We start from the raw sequence: 16325 nt of genomic DNA, 5'->3' as shown, positions 1-16325 counted from the left end.
ACATCTCAAGTACTCAACAGCCACATGTGTTGGACAGTGCAAATGAGAACATTTTCTTCACCACGGAACGTTTAGAGGACAACATTGGACCTAGAAGGGAATAGGATGCTTCCAAATGAACCTTCCTGATTAGAAATCAAGACATTAAAAAAAGATAGGAGATCCAATTCAATCAACACAAAGCTCAACAGAAGGACAGAATATTAGTATTTCATGACTGCAGATCTTTTATATTTAAAAATGTAAATAGCCTGTTCATATATTAACAAAAGTAAATTGAAACAAATTATAATTTACCATTTAGCAATTCAATGAGTGCAGGGATTATCCCAGATTTGGCTAGCAATGCAGCACAAGAGTCATCCATAGATACAGTTCCAATCATTATAACCACTTCTAAAACAAGGTCATCTTCTGCAGCACCTAATAAAGTCAAACCACAGAAAGTTTTCATTGAAATGTCTTGATCCAAATCCATTTATACTGCCAAAACTTCAATGCACAGAGAATATACTGTAAGCTATTAAATCAGTTCTTATGAATCCTTAACATGCTTATAACTTTGTCCTTTCTTCCCATTTCTATGCTCAATGAAGAAGATAGTTCATAATAGTAAGGAAGGGCAGCACTGAAGTGATTGATAACACCTCTTTGAAAATGTAAATGAATGACAATGTAAATACAGAAAACCGAAGAGTCACTTGAATGGCTCAAACAACTTTGTGTGTTCACAGGTATGCATGCATGCAAAGAGGATATGGTATTTGGTAATTTTTAAAAGGCAGGATAAAAAAATAAGCAGGGAAGGGAAAGGAAACCAGTATTAAGATAACACGTTTTTAGGAAAAAGAGTACATACATCTAACAGGAGACCTAGTGATCACCTTTCTGGGAGGAAGAAACTAGAACCAGAGCTGAAAGTTGAGGTGTGGGAAGAAAACACATTACCTAGTATAATAATGGTCACAAAATACTGCTCTGGCAGTTGCTCTCAGCCGCAACAGAAAGAAATAGAAATAACTTAATGATTACGCAAAATGGAAATACTTAGCACAGACCTGGTTTTAGTTTATCCTTGAGGTATGGGACCAACTTGTACTCCTTAAGAACCAATTCCCAGTCTAAGTCTGGAATGGTCATATTTGCAAGAGTTCCCAGACATTCAATCACAAACTCCTCTTCCTCATCATTAGAGATCTGGGCTGCAAGGTCCCCAACATAATCCTAAATAAAACAGAATTTTAGTACAAATTTAAAATATGATTTCTGCAGAAGAACCAATCTAATAATGTAATCCACAGGAAGAAAAAGTAAGTATCAAATGTGATTCTCTTGTTTTAATAATCTTGAGCCAAATTGCTATAGGAATCATTGGTTTAAAGTTTATTATATATTTTTTTAGTTACCTCTATACCCAAAGTGGGGCTCAAACTCACAACCCTGAGATCAAGAGTTGCATACTCTTCCGACTGGGCCAGCCAGGTGCCTCAGGAGTCACTTGTTTAAAAGGCAAGACAAGTAGAGTGAGGACAGAAGTGTTAGGGGTTGGGATCATAAAGTGAAAACAACTCTAAAATTGAGCATGGGATTTCTGGAAGCTAAACTTACAAGAAAGTTTATAACAAAAGAACCAACTTGGGTCATGAGTTAATATTGATAAGAGCTCAGTAAGAGTTTTATTTCCAAATGTAGGACTTTAAAGCTTCAATTCTCAGGCTGTTTTAATAGAAAGAAAGAAACTATACTCACAATAAATAAATTTTTAGTTGGTCCATCATGCTGGGAAATGTTCCTAATCATTTTCATCAGCAATGGATCCTTAAACTTCAGAGCCCTCTTCATGAGCATCTTTAGCCCATTTCCTGCAAAAAACCAGAAAACTCCTCCAATAGAATTAAGGTTCATTTAAGTTTAATAAAATTTGTTTAGTTTACAGTTCTCAAAAAAACCCCAATTTACATACAGTAAAATGCCTGAATCTTAAGTGTACAACAGATTAATTTTGATTAAATGCGTGCCCCTGGGTAATTCATACCCATATCAAGATACAGACATTTCCATTCATTCCAGAAAGTGTCCCTTCTCAATTTTCGTCCCCAAATGTAATCACTTTACTTCTCCTTTTCCTCTTCCTCCTATTTTCCTTCTCTTTCTTCTTTTAAAAAAAATTTTTTTTAATGTTTTTATTTATTTTTGAGACAGAGAGAGACAGAGTATGAGCAGGGGTGGGGCAGAGAGATGGAGACATAGAATCTGAAGCAGGCTCCAGGCTCTGAGCTGTCAGCACAGAGCTTGATGCGGGGCTCAAACTCTCGGACCGTGAGATCATGACCTGAGCCGAAGTCGGACGCTTAACCGACTGAGCCACCCAGGCGCCCCTTCTCTTTCTTCTTTTTAAACATAGATTAATTTTACCTGCTGTAGAATTTCATATACATGGTATCACACAGTATGTGCTCTTCTGTGTATGGAATATGCACCACAAATTTTAAAAATGTAAATGCTTTTTGAAATGTATCCTAAGAACGTAAAAATTGAAATATGAAGTTTCAGAGAAAGGAAAACTACTGCAACATGGTTTGTTTCAGAAAAGTGGCAACAAACTAAATATCCAAAATAGCTGATTAAATTATAGAAAATCCTTTAAAGGATTATTTTATATAAAATATCTAATCACACGGAATGAGATTCAAAATATAACTTAAAAAAATGTCACCATATATAGATACAAAAACCAAATTTTATCTTAAAAATCTGCAGAAGCATTGTACCAAAATTTTGCCTATGATTATCTGTGGATAGTGGAAGGAAAGATTTTAATTTTTTCCTATTTGCTCATTTGTCCCTTAAAAAAACAAAAAACAGAAAACAAATATGTATACTTTCCAAATAAGAAAAAAAACTATTGAGCAGATTCTGAAATATCATAATGCACGACAAGCTATTTTACAAAGGTATTATAGAAACAAATATCTGATACATTTTTATTGTTATTATCTTACACTGTAACAGATTGTTTGGCAAATAAAAAGTTTTGTTTCATCTAGAAATGTTTTTAAAAATGAAATTTAATTAAGGGTAACTAAACCCTGGTTTATAAAATATTACTAAAGGTAAGTATTTCTACTCATGATATAAGAGTATTTGTTCTGAATCTATCTGACCTTTAAAGATTAAAGCTATAATTTTTAATACTACTTAAAAATAGGATTTACACAGCTACTGCAATTCTTAATTCCTTGTTTCTTTTCCAGAATTTGCCAGTTGCCATATGATTAAAGGTTATCTATGAAGCTCAAAGGCACTAACCTTCACAGATAAGCTGTACATTCCTTTTGTTAGCAGCAAGATTAATGCAGAAAGAAATGAGTTCCAAGTCAATTCGTTCATCTGAACATTCAAACAGCATCTTCATTAACTAGCAAAAAGCACATGGAGTATTTTATTCAAAAAACCACACAAAAAAGCATCAAAAACACCAGATGTATTTTATTATGATGTATTATCTTAGATTCTGTGATGGGAATAATATAATACATTTCAACATATAAGTGGTAAGCTCTCACTATGGACTACTGAATGAATAAATGGTTGATGAACTACTAGATGTTCGCTATTAGATGTAAACTACTGAGTACAATGGAAAATACAGGAGGAATATTAGATACAGCCTTTGCATTTAAGGAATTTAAAATATTATGTAGAAGTAGAGCATTCTGAGCAAAAAAAAAAAAAATAGCTTGTGCAAAGGATACAAGGTAAGAAAGAAGAAAAGAAGGCAAGCATGGTTGGGAGTGAGTGAAATAGTGTTCAGATATAAGAAGGTAAAAGCCAAATCATGCAGGGTCTTGAAGTACATGTTAAAGATTTGGGGCTTCATTGTAAAGATAATAGGAAGCCATTAAAGGCTTCTAGGTAAGTAAAATGGCAGGATAAGTTCTGTGTTTCAAAAAGATCTGGCCAGTGTGGAAAACAGACTGAAACAGAGTGAGAAAATGTAGGAAAACCATCTAGGAGCCTAGAGGAAAAGTCCAGGTAAGATGATGACTCTTGGACTACATGGGGCCACGGGGATGGAGATAAAAAGACGGATTAAAGCTGTATTTAGGAACGAGAATCAACATGGGATTTAATAACTGACCAGATGTTGGGGTTAAGGGAGAGGAAGGGTCAAAGATGACTCCCAGGTTTCTGCACTGAGCACCAACATGGACAGTGGTGTCCACATTTACCAAACAGGAGAAACTAGAGGAGGAAGACTTTATTATTATTTTTTTTCAACGTTTATTTATTTTTGGGACAGAGAGAGACAGAGCATGAACGGGGGAGGGGCAGAGAGAGAGGGAGACACAGAATCGGAAACAGGCTCCAGGCTCTGAGCCATCAGCCCAGAGCCTGACGCGGGGCTCGAACTCACGGACCGCGAGATCGTGACCTGGCTGAAGTTGGAGGCTTAACCGACTGCGCCACCCAGGCGCCCCGAGGAGGAAGACTTTAAAGGGAAGACAGTCATTTTGGTTTTAGATGTGTTGAGTTTAATAAGCTGCCTATGTGATAGTGTGGTACAGATATTCAGTAGAAGTTATAAATGCAACCCTGAGTTTATAAGAAATGTTTGCACCGGAGATTTAGGAATTGTTACATATGGTTGATTACTGAAGCTCCAAGCTGGATCCAATCATATGGGCATGGGTATAAAATGAGAAAAGAACTCTACTTAATGATAAAAGAAAGAGAAGGTGGGTCTGAAAGGCAACAGACAGAAAAGCAGAAATCTAGGAAAAGGTAGGCTACCTATGCCATCTGTCTGTAATCCAGATTTGTCATGATGAAAGATGGTTGCTATAATAAAGGAGAAATGAACTTTATGCTATAGTTTTTAGAGGCTAGTCTTCTATGACTGGTAAATCAGCAGATTAACTGAGTGTATACTATGTAAAGACATTTTTCTCTAAGTCAAATGGCTAAGACATGGGAAAGTCAGTCCTAAAATTTGTTACCTAACAATTTCTTATGTTTTGCCTCAGGGCACTACAATACAATACCTTTTTAGATCAACATGCCCTTGTGAATCCAACACAGCACTGTATATACAGGAAGTGAATAATAGCTATTTGTTGACTGGTTAGACCCTCTTCTGTTAAATCTTGTTTTAATTATTCTCTTTGTACATTTCAGATAACTTAAGTTTCAAAAAGGATGTATGGTCAACATACAAAAATCAATTGTATTCCTATGTGCTAGCAGTGAACAACTGGAAACCAAAATTAACACAGACCCACTTACGACTGCTCCAAACAATTATACCTAAGTAAGTACAATTCTAACAAAACTATACTTATCTATATGCTGAAAACTACAAAACACTGTAACAGGTGAGTAGTTAGCAATATATCATGCCTTTTTCCAGAGGGCAGCTCTTTAACCACAAATGTTGCTACTAATGGAATCTTTAGATAAGGAATCATTAACACTTAATAATATTATAGAACCAAAAAATTCTATGGCAAAACTAAAATAATCTTAATCTATTGGATATACATTTAATAGATTTTGCTACCTATCTATATGTTAATTGCCAATTAAAAGTACAAATCAATAAAAATGTATGTGATAATCCTCAAATTAGTATGTTTTTCATACTCTAATTAAAAATTTACTATAGATTTCTTCCAAATTTTTACTGATGTAAGAAACTTCTTTATAATAACAAAAATCTGTTACAAAAGCAAATTATCTGCTGCTATTTACTTGAAATTGACCTTGTAGTATGAAAATTGCCCTTGCAAATGGGGTTAGAGATGATCTATTAGAAGCTGAGGGGTTTTGTTTGCTTTTGGTAATTTCTATGTTAAATCCTGTGGTGAAGTAATCAGGGGCTACATTTTTAAAAAATAATGCACAGTTTGAAATCTTATCCAACTACCCCCCCCCCAAAATCAAGAGAAATTAGGACTAAATGTGAATGAAATGTATCATGATATAGAATTAGTTTTTCATAATAGGAAAGAGAAACACTTCAATTTTAATTAAAGCATTCACATTTTAAAATAATAGTTTCCTTCAAACTCCATGGGCAACATTATGTCTCTAATTTGATTGCTACCCCTGGCACTTCAAAAGTAAGTGTAATTGCTGACAACTAGGAAATATTAAAACTAGATTTGTTCTGTTTTAACTATGTCCATTGTCATCTTTTACTAATTTAACAGGAAAGCACTAAAAGGGCTTCAGCCTGTGCAACGAAGAGGCAATAGTGCTCAATCAGACAGGTCCCATATTGAGTATCAGATACCAAAGACTCAAGACTGAAATCACTGTGTCTAGACTCTCTGGCACCTGACTTCACTTATTTACCAGTGACCAGAGGCCAACCCCCACAGCTCTCTGAATTCACATACACCTCTACTACCCCCATCCCCCCACCCAAACATCTTTGAATGATTATGGCAGAACTTTGCATGCCTCAGGAATCTCTTCTGACTGGCTACTCCCTAACTGTGCTGTTTGAAGTGATGCTCTGGTTTCTGAACTTCAGCAGATAATGGCAGGCAGGAGCAAAGGGGGCTGTCAGAAAGGACGTTTACCAGCATTCAGCTAAAAAGAAGCATGTAGATCAAAGAGGGGCCAAATAGGACAACTGTGGTAGAAAACATGTGGATCGCTATGAAGATTCTTACACACTGTTCCAGGGTAAAATATTAAATAACGCCATGACATCATTACCTAAACATGCACTTTGATTGGCCATTCTAATACCAATAAATACTTTTATAAGCATCTGGATGGCATTTACACCTATTTAAACAAAACATGCATCTTAGAGGTCTAAATAACAATGAACTGTTAATGTGTACTTTTAACTATTATTAGAATACAACTATTAACTCCTGGTTATCCCCAAGAATGCTTACCTGAAACAATTCACCCACTGAGACCATTAAGATCATCTATAAAGCCAGACTAGCCCTGGACCCCAAATTTTGCAGAATGGTGACATAATAGGGAAAAAAATTACAATATATTGGGTAATTAGAGGCACTAAAGTACAAAAGAAGAAAAGCAATATAATACTGGGAGAGATTATGAGGCATATTGAACATATAAGCACCTACTCTGAGTATTAAATAATTTACAAAAAGTCTAATTACAGGTTTATCTTATAAAATGCATATAAGGCAGTATTTAAAATGGACAGTGAATGGATCCAAAATAATGTGAGTGATTTGATATTTTACTAAGAGTACCGAATTTTTGTATAGTCTTTTATGGTTTATAAAGCTCCTTTACATAAATATCTAATGTAATTAAAGAACAAGACCATATTCCACCTTTTTTTTTGTCATTAAAATGAACATGGGTGACTAATGAACCACTGCTTTCCTTCTTTCAAAGTTATTTTAGGCTTTTCATTTATAATGCTTGACATTCTTTTTGTTTTTTTTAAGAGAGAGCAGGGGAGAGGGGCAGAGGGGGAAAGGGAGAAGGAGGGAGGGAGAGAGAGAGAAAGAGTGAGAGAAAGAGAGAGAGAGAGAGAGAGAGAGAGAGAGAGAGAGAATGAATCTCAAGCAGGCTCCACGCTCAGCACAGGGCCCGACACAGGGTTCGATCCCATGACCCTGGAATCATAACCTGAGCCAAAATCAAGAGTCAGATGCTCAACTGACTGGGCCACCCAGGTGCTCCTTGACAGTCTTTACTAAACAAATATTAATGTGCATAATTTCAAAGTTAACCAAGTATTACATTAATTCTAAGATCCAAACATTAGATATAGCTTTATTTAATAAGTACAATCAGCTGCTGCCACTAAGTTTTTTTCTTTTGTTTTGTTTTGTTTTAAGGATTTTATTTTTAAGTAATCTCCACATCCACCATGGGGCTCAAACTCACAACCCAGAGATCAAGAATCACACACCCTACCCATTGAGCCAGCCAGGTGCCCCAGCCAGTAGTTTAAAGCTTTGCTATATTTAAAAACATTACTCTGGGGGCGCCTGGGTGGCGCAGTCGGTTAAGCGTCCGACTTCAGCCAGGTCACGATCTCGCGGTCCGTGAGTTCGAGCCCCACGTCAGGCTCTGGGCTGATGGCTCAGAGCCTGGAGCCTGTTTCCGATTCTGAGTCTCCCTCTCTCTCTGACCCTCTCCCGTTCATGCTCTGTCTCTCTCTGTCCCAAAAATAAATAAACGTTGAAAAAATAAATAAATAAATAGATAAAAACATTACTCTGAGCAGCCTCTACCTCTGAAAGGAGTATCTTTTTAACTTAGGAAGGAAGCTTGGAAATTGCAATTTAATCCCAGACTTGCTTTCCACAATTCTGTTATTCAATAATGCATGTTGCACTGGGTGGCAATCAAGCCATGTCAACTTTTCAATAACTATTTCAAAACTGAGCCTTATAAGTGTAAGTCATAGGCTGGATAGCATGTTAGGACCAAATATATGTGAGAGTGCCATTTGGTTTCTCAAAATATTGCTTCATACTAAAAAGCTTCAGGATGTTTATGATGTAATTTGGTAACATCACCTCACCATTCCTATAAGGGTTGAATTTTATTAAAAAAATAAAAAATATTGACTACTAAATAGGTTTTGGAAGGTTTTGTTTATGAAATATAGTTCATAAATGTTCTGAAATGTTCTGAAAACCCCACTGCAGAAACGTTTGAGTTAAAAATCATTAGTCAAGAAAACATGCATGAATATTGTTCTTGAAAAGGTATGGGAGAATTTTCTACATACAAAGTTTTCAAGTGCAGTGATAATATTTTTCAGAAATGACCTAAAGAGGCTCTTACTTCCAATTCTTTATTTAAAATAAAGTTTTATGTCTTATGGTTGAGATTATATATTCTAAAAGAGGGTAACTCCAATTTGAAGACTCACCAAGAGTAAGTTTTCCATCCCTTTTTATTTTACATTTATTTCTTTTTTATTTAATGTTTTTTTCTTTAAGTCTAATCTGGATAAAAACAGTCAATCTAGGCAAGAATACTATTCTTCTTTGGCTGCTTTCCAATTCATATCCTGTAGTCAATGAAGTTCTGACACTGAATGGGATTGGAAAAGGAACACCCTTTGAAACTGCAAAGCAGAAACCCTTGGAACATATGGAGTGAGACTGTAGTAAATCACCTGTAATCTCCCTTTGACATGGCTACTCTTTTATTGAAAACTTGTTTGACAAAGAATTTGATTACACTTTGCACTGGCTACACTTCTGACATATGTTATCTCTATAAGAAGCCTTGCCTTGTTAGATAAGATATGCTCTATATTCTTTGAAGAATGTCTATTTCCTATAAACATAATTAGTTTATCCTCTTGATATAAAAGGCTAAGAAATTACCCTTAAGAGTTTATCAGTTTTTTAATTGCATGTAGATAAACTGTTGAAATTCTGGAATAGCAAATTCAATTTTAGAACTATCTCACTAATTTGGGATGAATGAAAACATTGTCAGTAAGAATAAAAAGAGAAATTATGGTTGATTTTTTTACTATACATTAATTAATTCTCAAGTAATATACATTTAATAACTTATATTAGCTTAATGAGGAATTGCCTAGCAGGAGTCTTAAGAAGAAATAGTTTTCTAAGTGTGACTTACTATTCATACTCTTCTAAAGTGTTGGGTTTTTGTTTTTTTGTTTTGTATATAGATTTAATCTTTATTTATTTTTGAGAGAGAGAGAGAGAGAGCATGAGCAGGGAAGGGGAAGGGAGAGAGGGAGAGAGAGAGAGAGAGAGAGAGAGAGAGAGGGAGAGAGGGAGACACAGAATCCGAAGAAGGCTCTGGGGTCTGAGCTGTCAGCACAGAGCCCAATGCAGGGCTCAAACTCACAAACTGTGAGATCATGACCTGAGCCGAAGTCGAATGCTTAACTGACTGAGCCACCCAGGTGCCCCCTGAAGTGTTTTTTAAAGTGTTATTTTTATTGTTTGCCATACACCCTGCAAGTTTGCTTTTTCTATTTTAGGAAACCATTTTATAAAAAATAATGTAATATTTGAAACTGGCCCAACCAGTGTTCCAATCATCAGATATTCAAATTAACGGAGCTCAGTTTAATAAAGATTGATGGCAAAATAGTGATTCTGTGAATGTATATTCCCTAAGAGCAAAATATATATAATATGTATAGAATCTCTATCCTTATAACATAGTCCATGTAAAAAAAAAAATCACTGAACTACTTCAAGATAAAAAGGCCTAACATATGAAATATATCAAGCAACTGAGTCATAGCAAAATCTTTCTTAAAGATAAAAGAATTTTGATAAATCATTTAAAATCACTGAACATAAACCAAACGAACAGGCAAAGTTAGGAAATACTAGCAATATGACAAAGAATTAAAATAGTTATTTCATATTTGGATCTCATTTATTAATACTAAAAATATTAATGTGTCAATGGAAAAATTGGCAAAGGACATGAATAATTTGTACATTTTTTCTATACACACACACACACACACACACACACACACACACACACACACATTACTCAGCCATAAAAAAGAATGAAATCTTGCCATTTGCAACAACATGGATAGAGCCAGAGAGTATAAATGCTAAGTAAGAGCAGTCAGAGAAAGACAAATATTATATGATTTCACTCATACGTGAAATTTAAGAAACAAAACAAATGTGCAAAGGAAAAACAAAAGAGACAGAGAGACTCTTAATTATAGAGAACTGATGGTTACTAGAGGGAAGGTGGGTGGGTGGATGGGTGAAATAGGTGATAGGGATTAAGGAGTGCACTTGTGATGAGCACTGGGTGTATATGGAAGTACTGAATTACTACTGTATATCTGAAACCAAGAAAACACTTTATATTAACTATACTGGAATTAAAATAAAATTGAAAAAAAGGAAAAAAGTGACATGCTAGTTGGAAATACAAGCATGCCTTCTTAGAAGAAAATATGTCAAATACATGAGTGTTTGTACCTTTTGACTTAGTAATTCTACTTTTAGGAACTTAAACTAAAGAAAAACACAGGGATGTGGATAAGCATTTATATACCATGATATTTATTCCACCTTATTTCATCTGTTTACCTAAATTTACTTACGTCTGTTTTTATGTGATAAACTGGAAAAAACACACAATTTAACAATAATTAAATAATGATACATTTAAGCAACAGAGTATCATATAACTATGAGAAATAATTTTTGAAGACTTCAATGACATGGGAGAATACATTGTGATCTAGTAAGTAAATAAAGTAATATATAATTACATACTGTATATAATCTCAATATGTTATTTTTTAACTCTGTAGAAGGAAATATACCAAAATGTTAAATGGTTATCTCTGAGTTTGGGATAACAAAGTTATTTACATTTTTATACTGCTCCCTATTTTCCAATTTTCTATCACAAACTCATATTATTTTTAAGAGGGATTTTTTTTTAGGGAAAAATGTATCTGGAAAATCAAGAGAAGAAAATGGAAAATACCTATTTTTTTAATGCTTTTAAAAAACACTTAAACCACTTACCTGTGGTATACAGTCAGTGTATGCAAACATTGATTTAAAGCGATCATCCATGCTAATGTGGTAAAGAACACACATTGCTATTTGTTTGTAGTTTTCATTACCTGGGAATAAGAAATCATGAACATGATTAAATCATGGATATAATTAATTTTTTTGGTATAACACACTCAAATTAATACATTAAGACTTTTAACCTCCTGAATCAAATGCTTATACACCTCTAATTTAGAAAATATTTTGACCTCCCTATTTCAGTTTTAAAGTCTAGAATATACTGTCTGTGAAATATCATTAATCTCCAAGAGACAACGTGCATTTTGCAAAAAGAAAATTAACCACAAACCAAAGAATTTATTGTTTTCAGTAGCCTACTGAGAACCAGATTGGATCACTGGCATCCTCACCCTGATGTTCCATGAAAATATGTGATTAACACAGCTCCTAACAGTGATGATATAAGAAAAATAGCGAACAGAAAGTATATTTAATTCTTATGAATCAGAAACTGGAAAAATAATCTAAATGATAAAAGAAGTACAGTAGTATTTGTAACATTAAAAAAATACATGACTATAAAACGCTAAGGCCTACAAATAGACTAAGGACCGCCTCAGTACTGAGGCCTAATACACCTCAAAACTGAGAAAGAGAAACAAATGATATATCATAGATTGAACAATAAAATGGGATTCTATGTATCATGCAGTCCTTCTTGCCTTCAGATAGGTCATATTTTAAGGTCCTATTTATGATCTCTAAGTCAGTGACAGAACTAGAATTAGAAAACTTGTTTAACTAAAAAGTTTTATCAAGAAACAATATCCTTTTTGAAAATTCTAGGCTATGACAAATACTTGAAGATATGTGGAATTTAAAAGAATCAAGTAGGTAAGTGAATTTAATTGATAAATAATATATGAAGATTTTAAAAGTTTAAACATGGAGGATAAACTTAGCACCTTTATCCTTGTGTCTACCATACCACAAAATTACTAAAATATGTAGTGTTTTTTAAAATTCTGTTTTAGATTCTTATTGAATTTTTTGATATATTAGGCATATCTTTCCAGATGGTTAGAAATTCTTAGACCATGTGAACTTTGGTATTCTCACAAGGCTTAGTAGAACACATGGTAGTTTCTTATTAAATATCCACTGACTCATTTTAATATTTAAACAGCATAGTGATTATAGTTAACAATCCTGTATTGTATATATTTGAAAGTTACTGACAGTAAACCTTGAAAGTTCTAACCACACACCCACACCCATCCACACACCCCCCAACACACACACACAGTTAACTGTGTGAGGTGACAGATGTGTTAACTAACCTTACTGTGGTAATTATTTTTCAATATATACATATATCAAATCATTACATCACATACATTAAACTTATATCATGTTATTTGTCATTTATCTCAATAAAGCTGGAAAACAAGGAGCAGTGTTACATTAAAAAACCAGAGGTTGGGGTGTTAAGGAATCTACTCCTGAAATCATTGTTGCACTATATGCTAACTAATTTGGATGGAAATTAAATGAATGAATGAATGAATGAATGAATAAATAATAATAAATAAATAAATGGACTAGCATGTCCACTGGGTTATTATTTTTTTTAATATTTTAATTTATTTCATTATATCCAAGTTAGTTAGCTTACAGTGCAACAGTGATTTCAGGGGTATGGGTTATTATTTATAACTGAAAATTTGAAAATAATCTAGATAACCAACATTTAGAAAATCATAAAATAAATGGTGATATGCTTAGGTAATATTATTTAAACATTATGCAATTATTATGCTTTGCATGTTATAATTATATAACATTATATAAATATTAAAAATCATTTTTAGGGGTGCCTGGGTGGCGCAGTCGGTTAAGCGTCCGACTTCAGCCAGGTCACGATCTCGCGGTCCGTGAGTTCGAGCCCCGCGTCGGGCTCTGGGCTGATGGCTCAGAGCCTGGAGCCTGTTTCCGATTCTGTGTCTCCCTCTCTCTCTGCCCCTCCCCTGTTCATGCTCTGTCTCTCTCTGTCCCAAAAATAAATAAACATTGAAAAAAAAATTTAAAAAAAAATCATTTTTAAAGATGCCTGGCTCGCTCAGTTGGTGTAGCAGGTGATTCTTGATCTTGAACTCCATGGTGGGTGTAGAGATTAGTTAAAAATAAAATATTTAAAAAAATAAAAAATAAATCAGAGGCTAAGACAGAAGAAATAAACACATTTATTCAAAGACAGAAATTACTAACTTCTACAAGAGTTCAGATTTGAGGCAAATATTTTAAAAGTTATAGGATATCTTTTACAAGTAAATAAAAAAATATAGTGACTAGCTCTAACTCTTTGTTTTCCTTGAGCTTATATGTTACATAAAAATATATCACGTGGTGGGACACCTGAGTGGCTCAGTCACTTAGGCATCTGACTCCTAACTTCGGCTCAGGTCATGATCCTATGGTTCATGAGTTTGAGCCCTTTGTTGGGTTCTGTGCTGACAACACAGAGCCTGCTTGGGATTCTCTTTCTCCCTCTCCCTCTGCCCCTCCTCTGCTTGTGCTCTCTCTCAAAATAAAATAAATAAACATTAAAATATATATATATAGAGAGAGAGAGTGAGAGAGAACAAAATGAATCTTGAAAACAATAATCTGTCAAGTAAATATTATCCCTATGCTTCAGATGAGGAACTTAATGCTTAGAGAAAAATATATATTTGCTACACGGCCTTGTAAATGAGCAGGGATTTAAACTGTGATTCTAAAATCTTCACCAGGTTATGTTACAGTAACACTCAAATACTTTTGTAATTGATAAGATGAAATGGCTTTCTAATACTGGGTATGAAAGACTGATCTATACTGACTGACAGACATGACAGAATAAAACACATTTTTGAAACACTTTTTTAAAAGCTGGATTTCTGCATCTTTCAAAATAGTTTGGCTAAAGCCTGTTTCCTTCGGCTTTCAATATCACCATAAAAATGACTCCCGGGGATAAAACAAACAAAAAAAAATCCATTCCTTATCTGATGAATACATACTAGTATACATTTTCATTTTAACTAAAAATCTGTGAATTCACTAACTCAACCACTTGGAACACAACACATGCAGAAACTACATTTTATATGTGAAATAACACTTATTTTATCTCATGTTTTATGTCTGTTTCTCTATAGCATTATAGTTTATAGAAAATTTGCAGAATAAAGAGTGCAGGAGAAATCATTTTGGGTAAATTTCAGGTCCTTTCTACTATTTGAAAAATGTCACTACACAATCTGTGGAGAAGACAGACGCTGAATTCAAAAGATAAGCTCTAAGGATAATGACCCTAGGCTTAGATGAAAAGGTGAGATATAAGAACAGAGGAGAAAGTACACTTAATCTGAAGATGAAGACTAGTAAATTCAGAAACACAAGTTAGCTGTAGAAAATATATATACTAAGTATTTAGGGGTAAGAATTCTACTTGGAAGATGTGAGGCAAAAATTGTGAAATTACTCCAAAATGAGAAAAGTATAGACAAATTGGGTACACCACCAATTCCAACATTTTGTTCTTGGGATCAAAGCAAATATAGAAATAGAAAATATAGAAATCTATAGAAATATAGAAATCTATAGAAATAGAAAATATAGAAATAGAAAAGATTCACAGATACTACTAAAGCATATTTTCCCACTGTTGAAGGCATGCATTTACACTTATTCTAGTATAAAACACACCTGTCATAGGCAAACAAATCTTTGTACAAGTTTTCTTTTTTTTTTTTAAATGTTTGTTTATTTTGAGAGAGTGTGCACCCACATGCATGACGGTAGGAAAGGGGCAGAGAGAGAGAGAGGGAAAGAGAGAAATCCCAAGCAGGTTCCACATTGTCAGCGTAGAACCTGAGGTGGGGCTCAATCTCACCAATTGTGAGATCATGACCTGAGCCGAAATCGAGTCATATTCTTAAACATCTGAGCCACCCAGGTGTCCCTGTACAGGTTTTCTAATACGTAGGTTAAAAGAGAAGAAATCTGGGGCACCTGGGTGGCTTAGTTGGTTAAGCGTCTGACTTCAGCTCATGATTCGTGAGTTTGAACCCCAGCTCAGGGCCTGGAGCCTGCTTTGGATTCTGTGTCTCCCCTTCTCTCTCTCTCTGCCTGCCTCTCTTTCTTTCTCTCTCCCTCTCTCTCTCTCTCTCTCTCTCTCTCTCTCAAAAATAAACATTAAAAAATTTTTTTTTAAAGTGAAAAATTCCAACTTTATTCTCCAAGGAGGAGGGTATCCTTATGGTTTGGTCAGATAATACTTCACAGTATTTAGCTTTTTTTCCTAGGTATTGAGATATTTTTAAATCTTTTCAAGTAGGGTCCTTCAGCAAACTTTCATATTTTTTTTATTTTAATTTTTTAATGTTTATTTTTGAGAGAGAGAGACAGAGTGTGAGTGGGCTGGGGCAGAAAGAGAGGGAGACACAGAATTTGAAGCAGGCTCCAGGCTCTGAGCTGTCAGCACAGAGCCTGATGTGCGACTCGAACTCAGGAGCCACAAGATCATGGCCTGAGCCGAAGTCAGACGCTTAACCGACAGAGCCACACAGGCACCCCAACAAACTTTCATATTCTGAAGGCAAATCTCTTTTTCCCTGCTATTCCAGTTTCTTTCTATATGTTGTTCAGCTGTGGGTATGTTCTAATCCTACTTAACTTTTACAAAATATTTTTTTAACAAAATATTATTTGAAGATATTTTCTCTATGTAGTGGGTTCACTGAAAAGTAGGATTCCAAAGCACAC

At 34.5% G+C, this 16325-nt stretch overlaps 1 protein-coding gene across 2 annotated transcripts in view; it reads right to left on the bottom strand.

Annotated features, from left to right (window-relative positions):
- Positions 1–16325, bottom strand: part of KIFAP3 (kinesin associated protein 3) — a 177713-nt gene that overhangs the window by 61319 nt on the left and 100069 nt on the right. For both annotated transcript variants that reach the window (XM_040451611.1, XM_040451612.1), the window contains 5 exons: positions 11523–11623; positions 3310–3418; positions 1750–1862; positions 1059–1224; positions 298–423 (listed from right to left, as the gene is read on the bottom strand). In XM_040451611.1, the coding sequence (XP_040307545.1) occupies positions 298–423; positions 1059–1224; positions 1750–1862; positions 3310–3418; positions 11523–11623 (615 nt within the window). The remainder of the gene's footprint in view (positions 1–297; positions 424–1058; positions 1225–1749; positions 1863–3309; positions 3419–11522; positions 11624–16325) is intronic.

This window comes from Herpailurus yagouaroundi, unplaced genomic scaffold (assembly GCF_014898765.1).
Source record: "Herpailurus yagouaroundi ecotype Mexico unplaced genomic scaffold, PumYag 205, whole genome shotgun sequence".
Lineage (NCBI taxonomy): Eukaryota > Metazoa > Chordata > Mammalia > Carnivora > Felidae > Herpailurus > Herpailurus yagouaroundi.
This window is presented reverse-complemented; position numbering and strand designations above follow the sequence as displayed.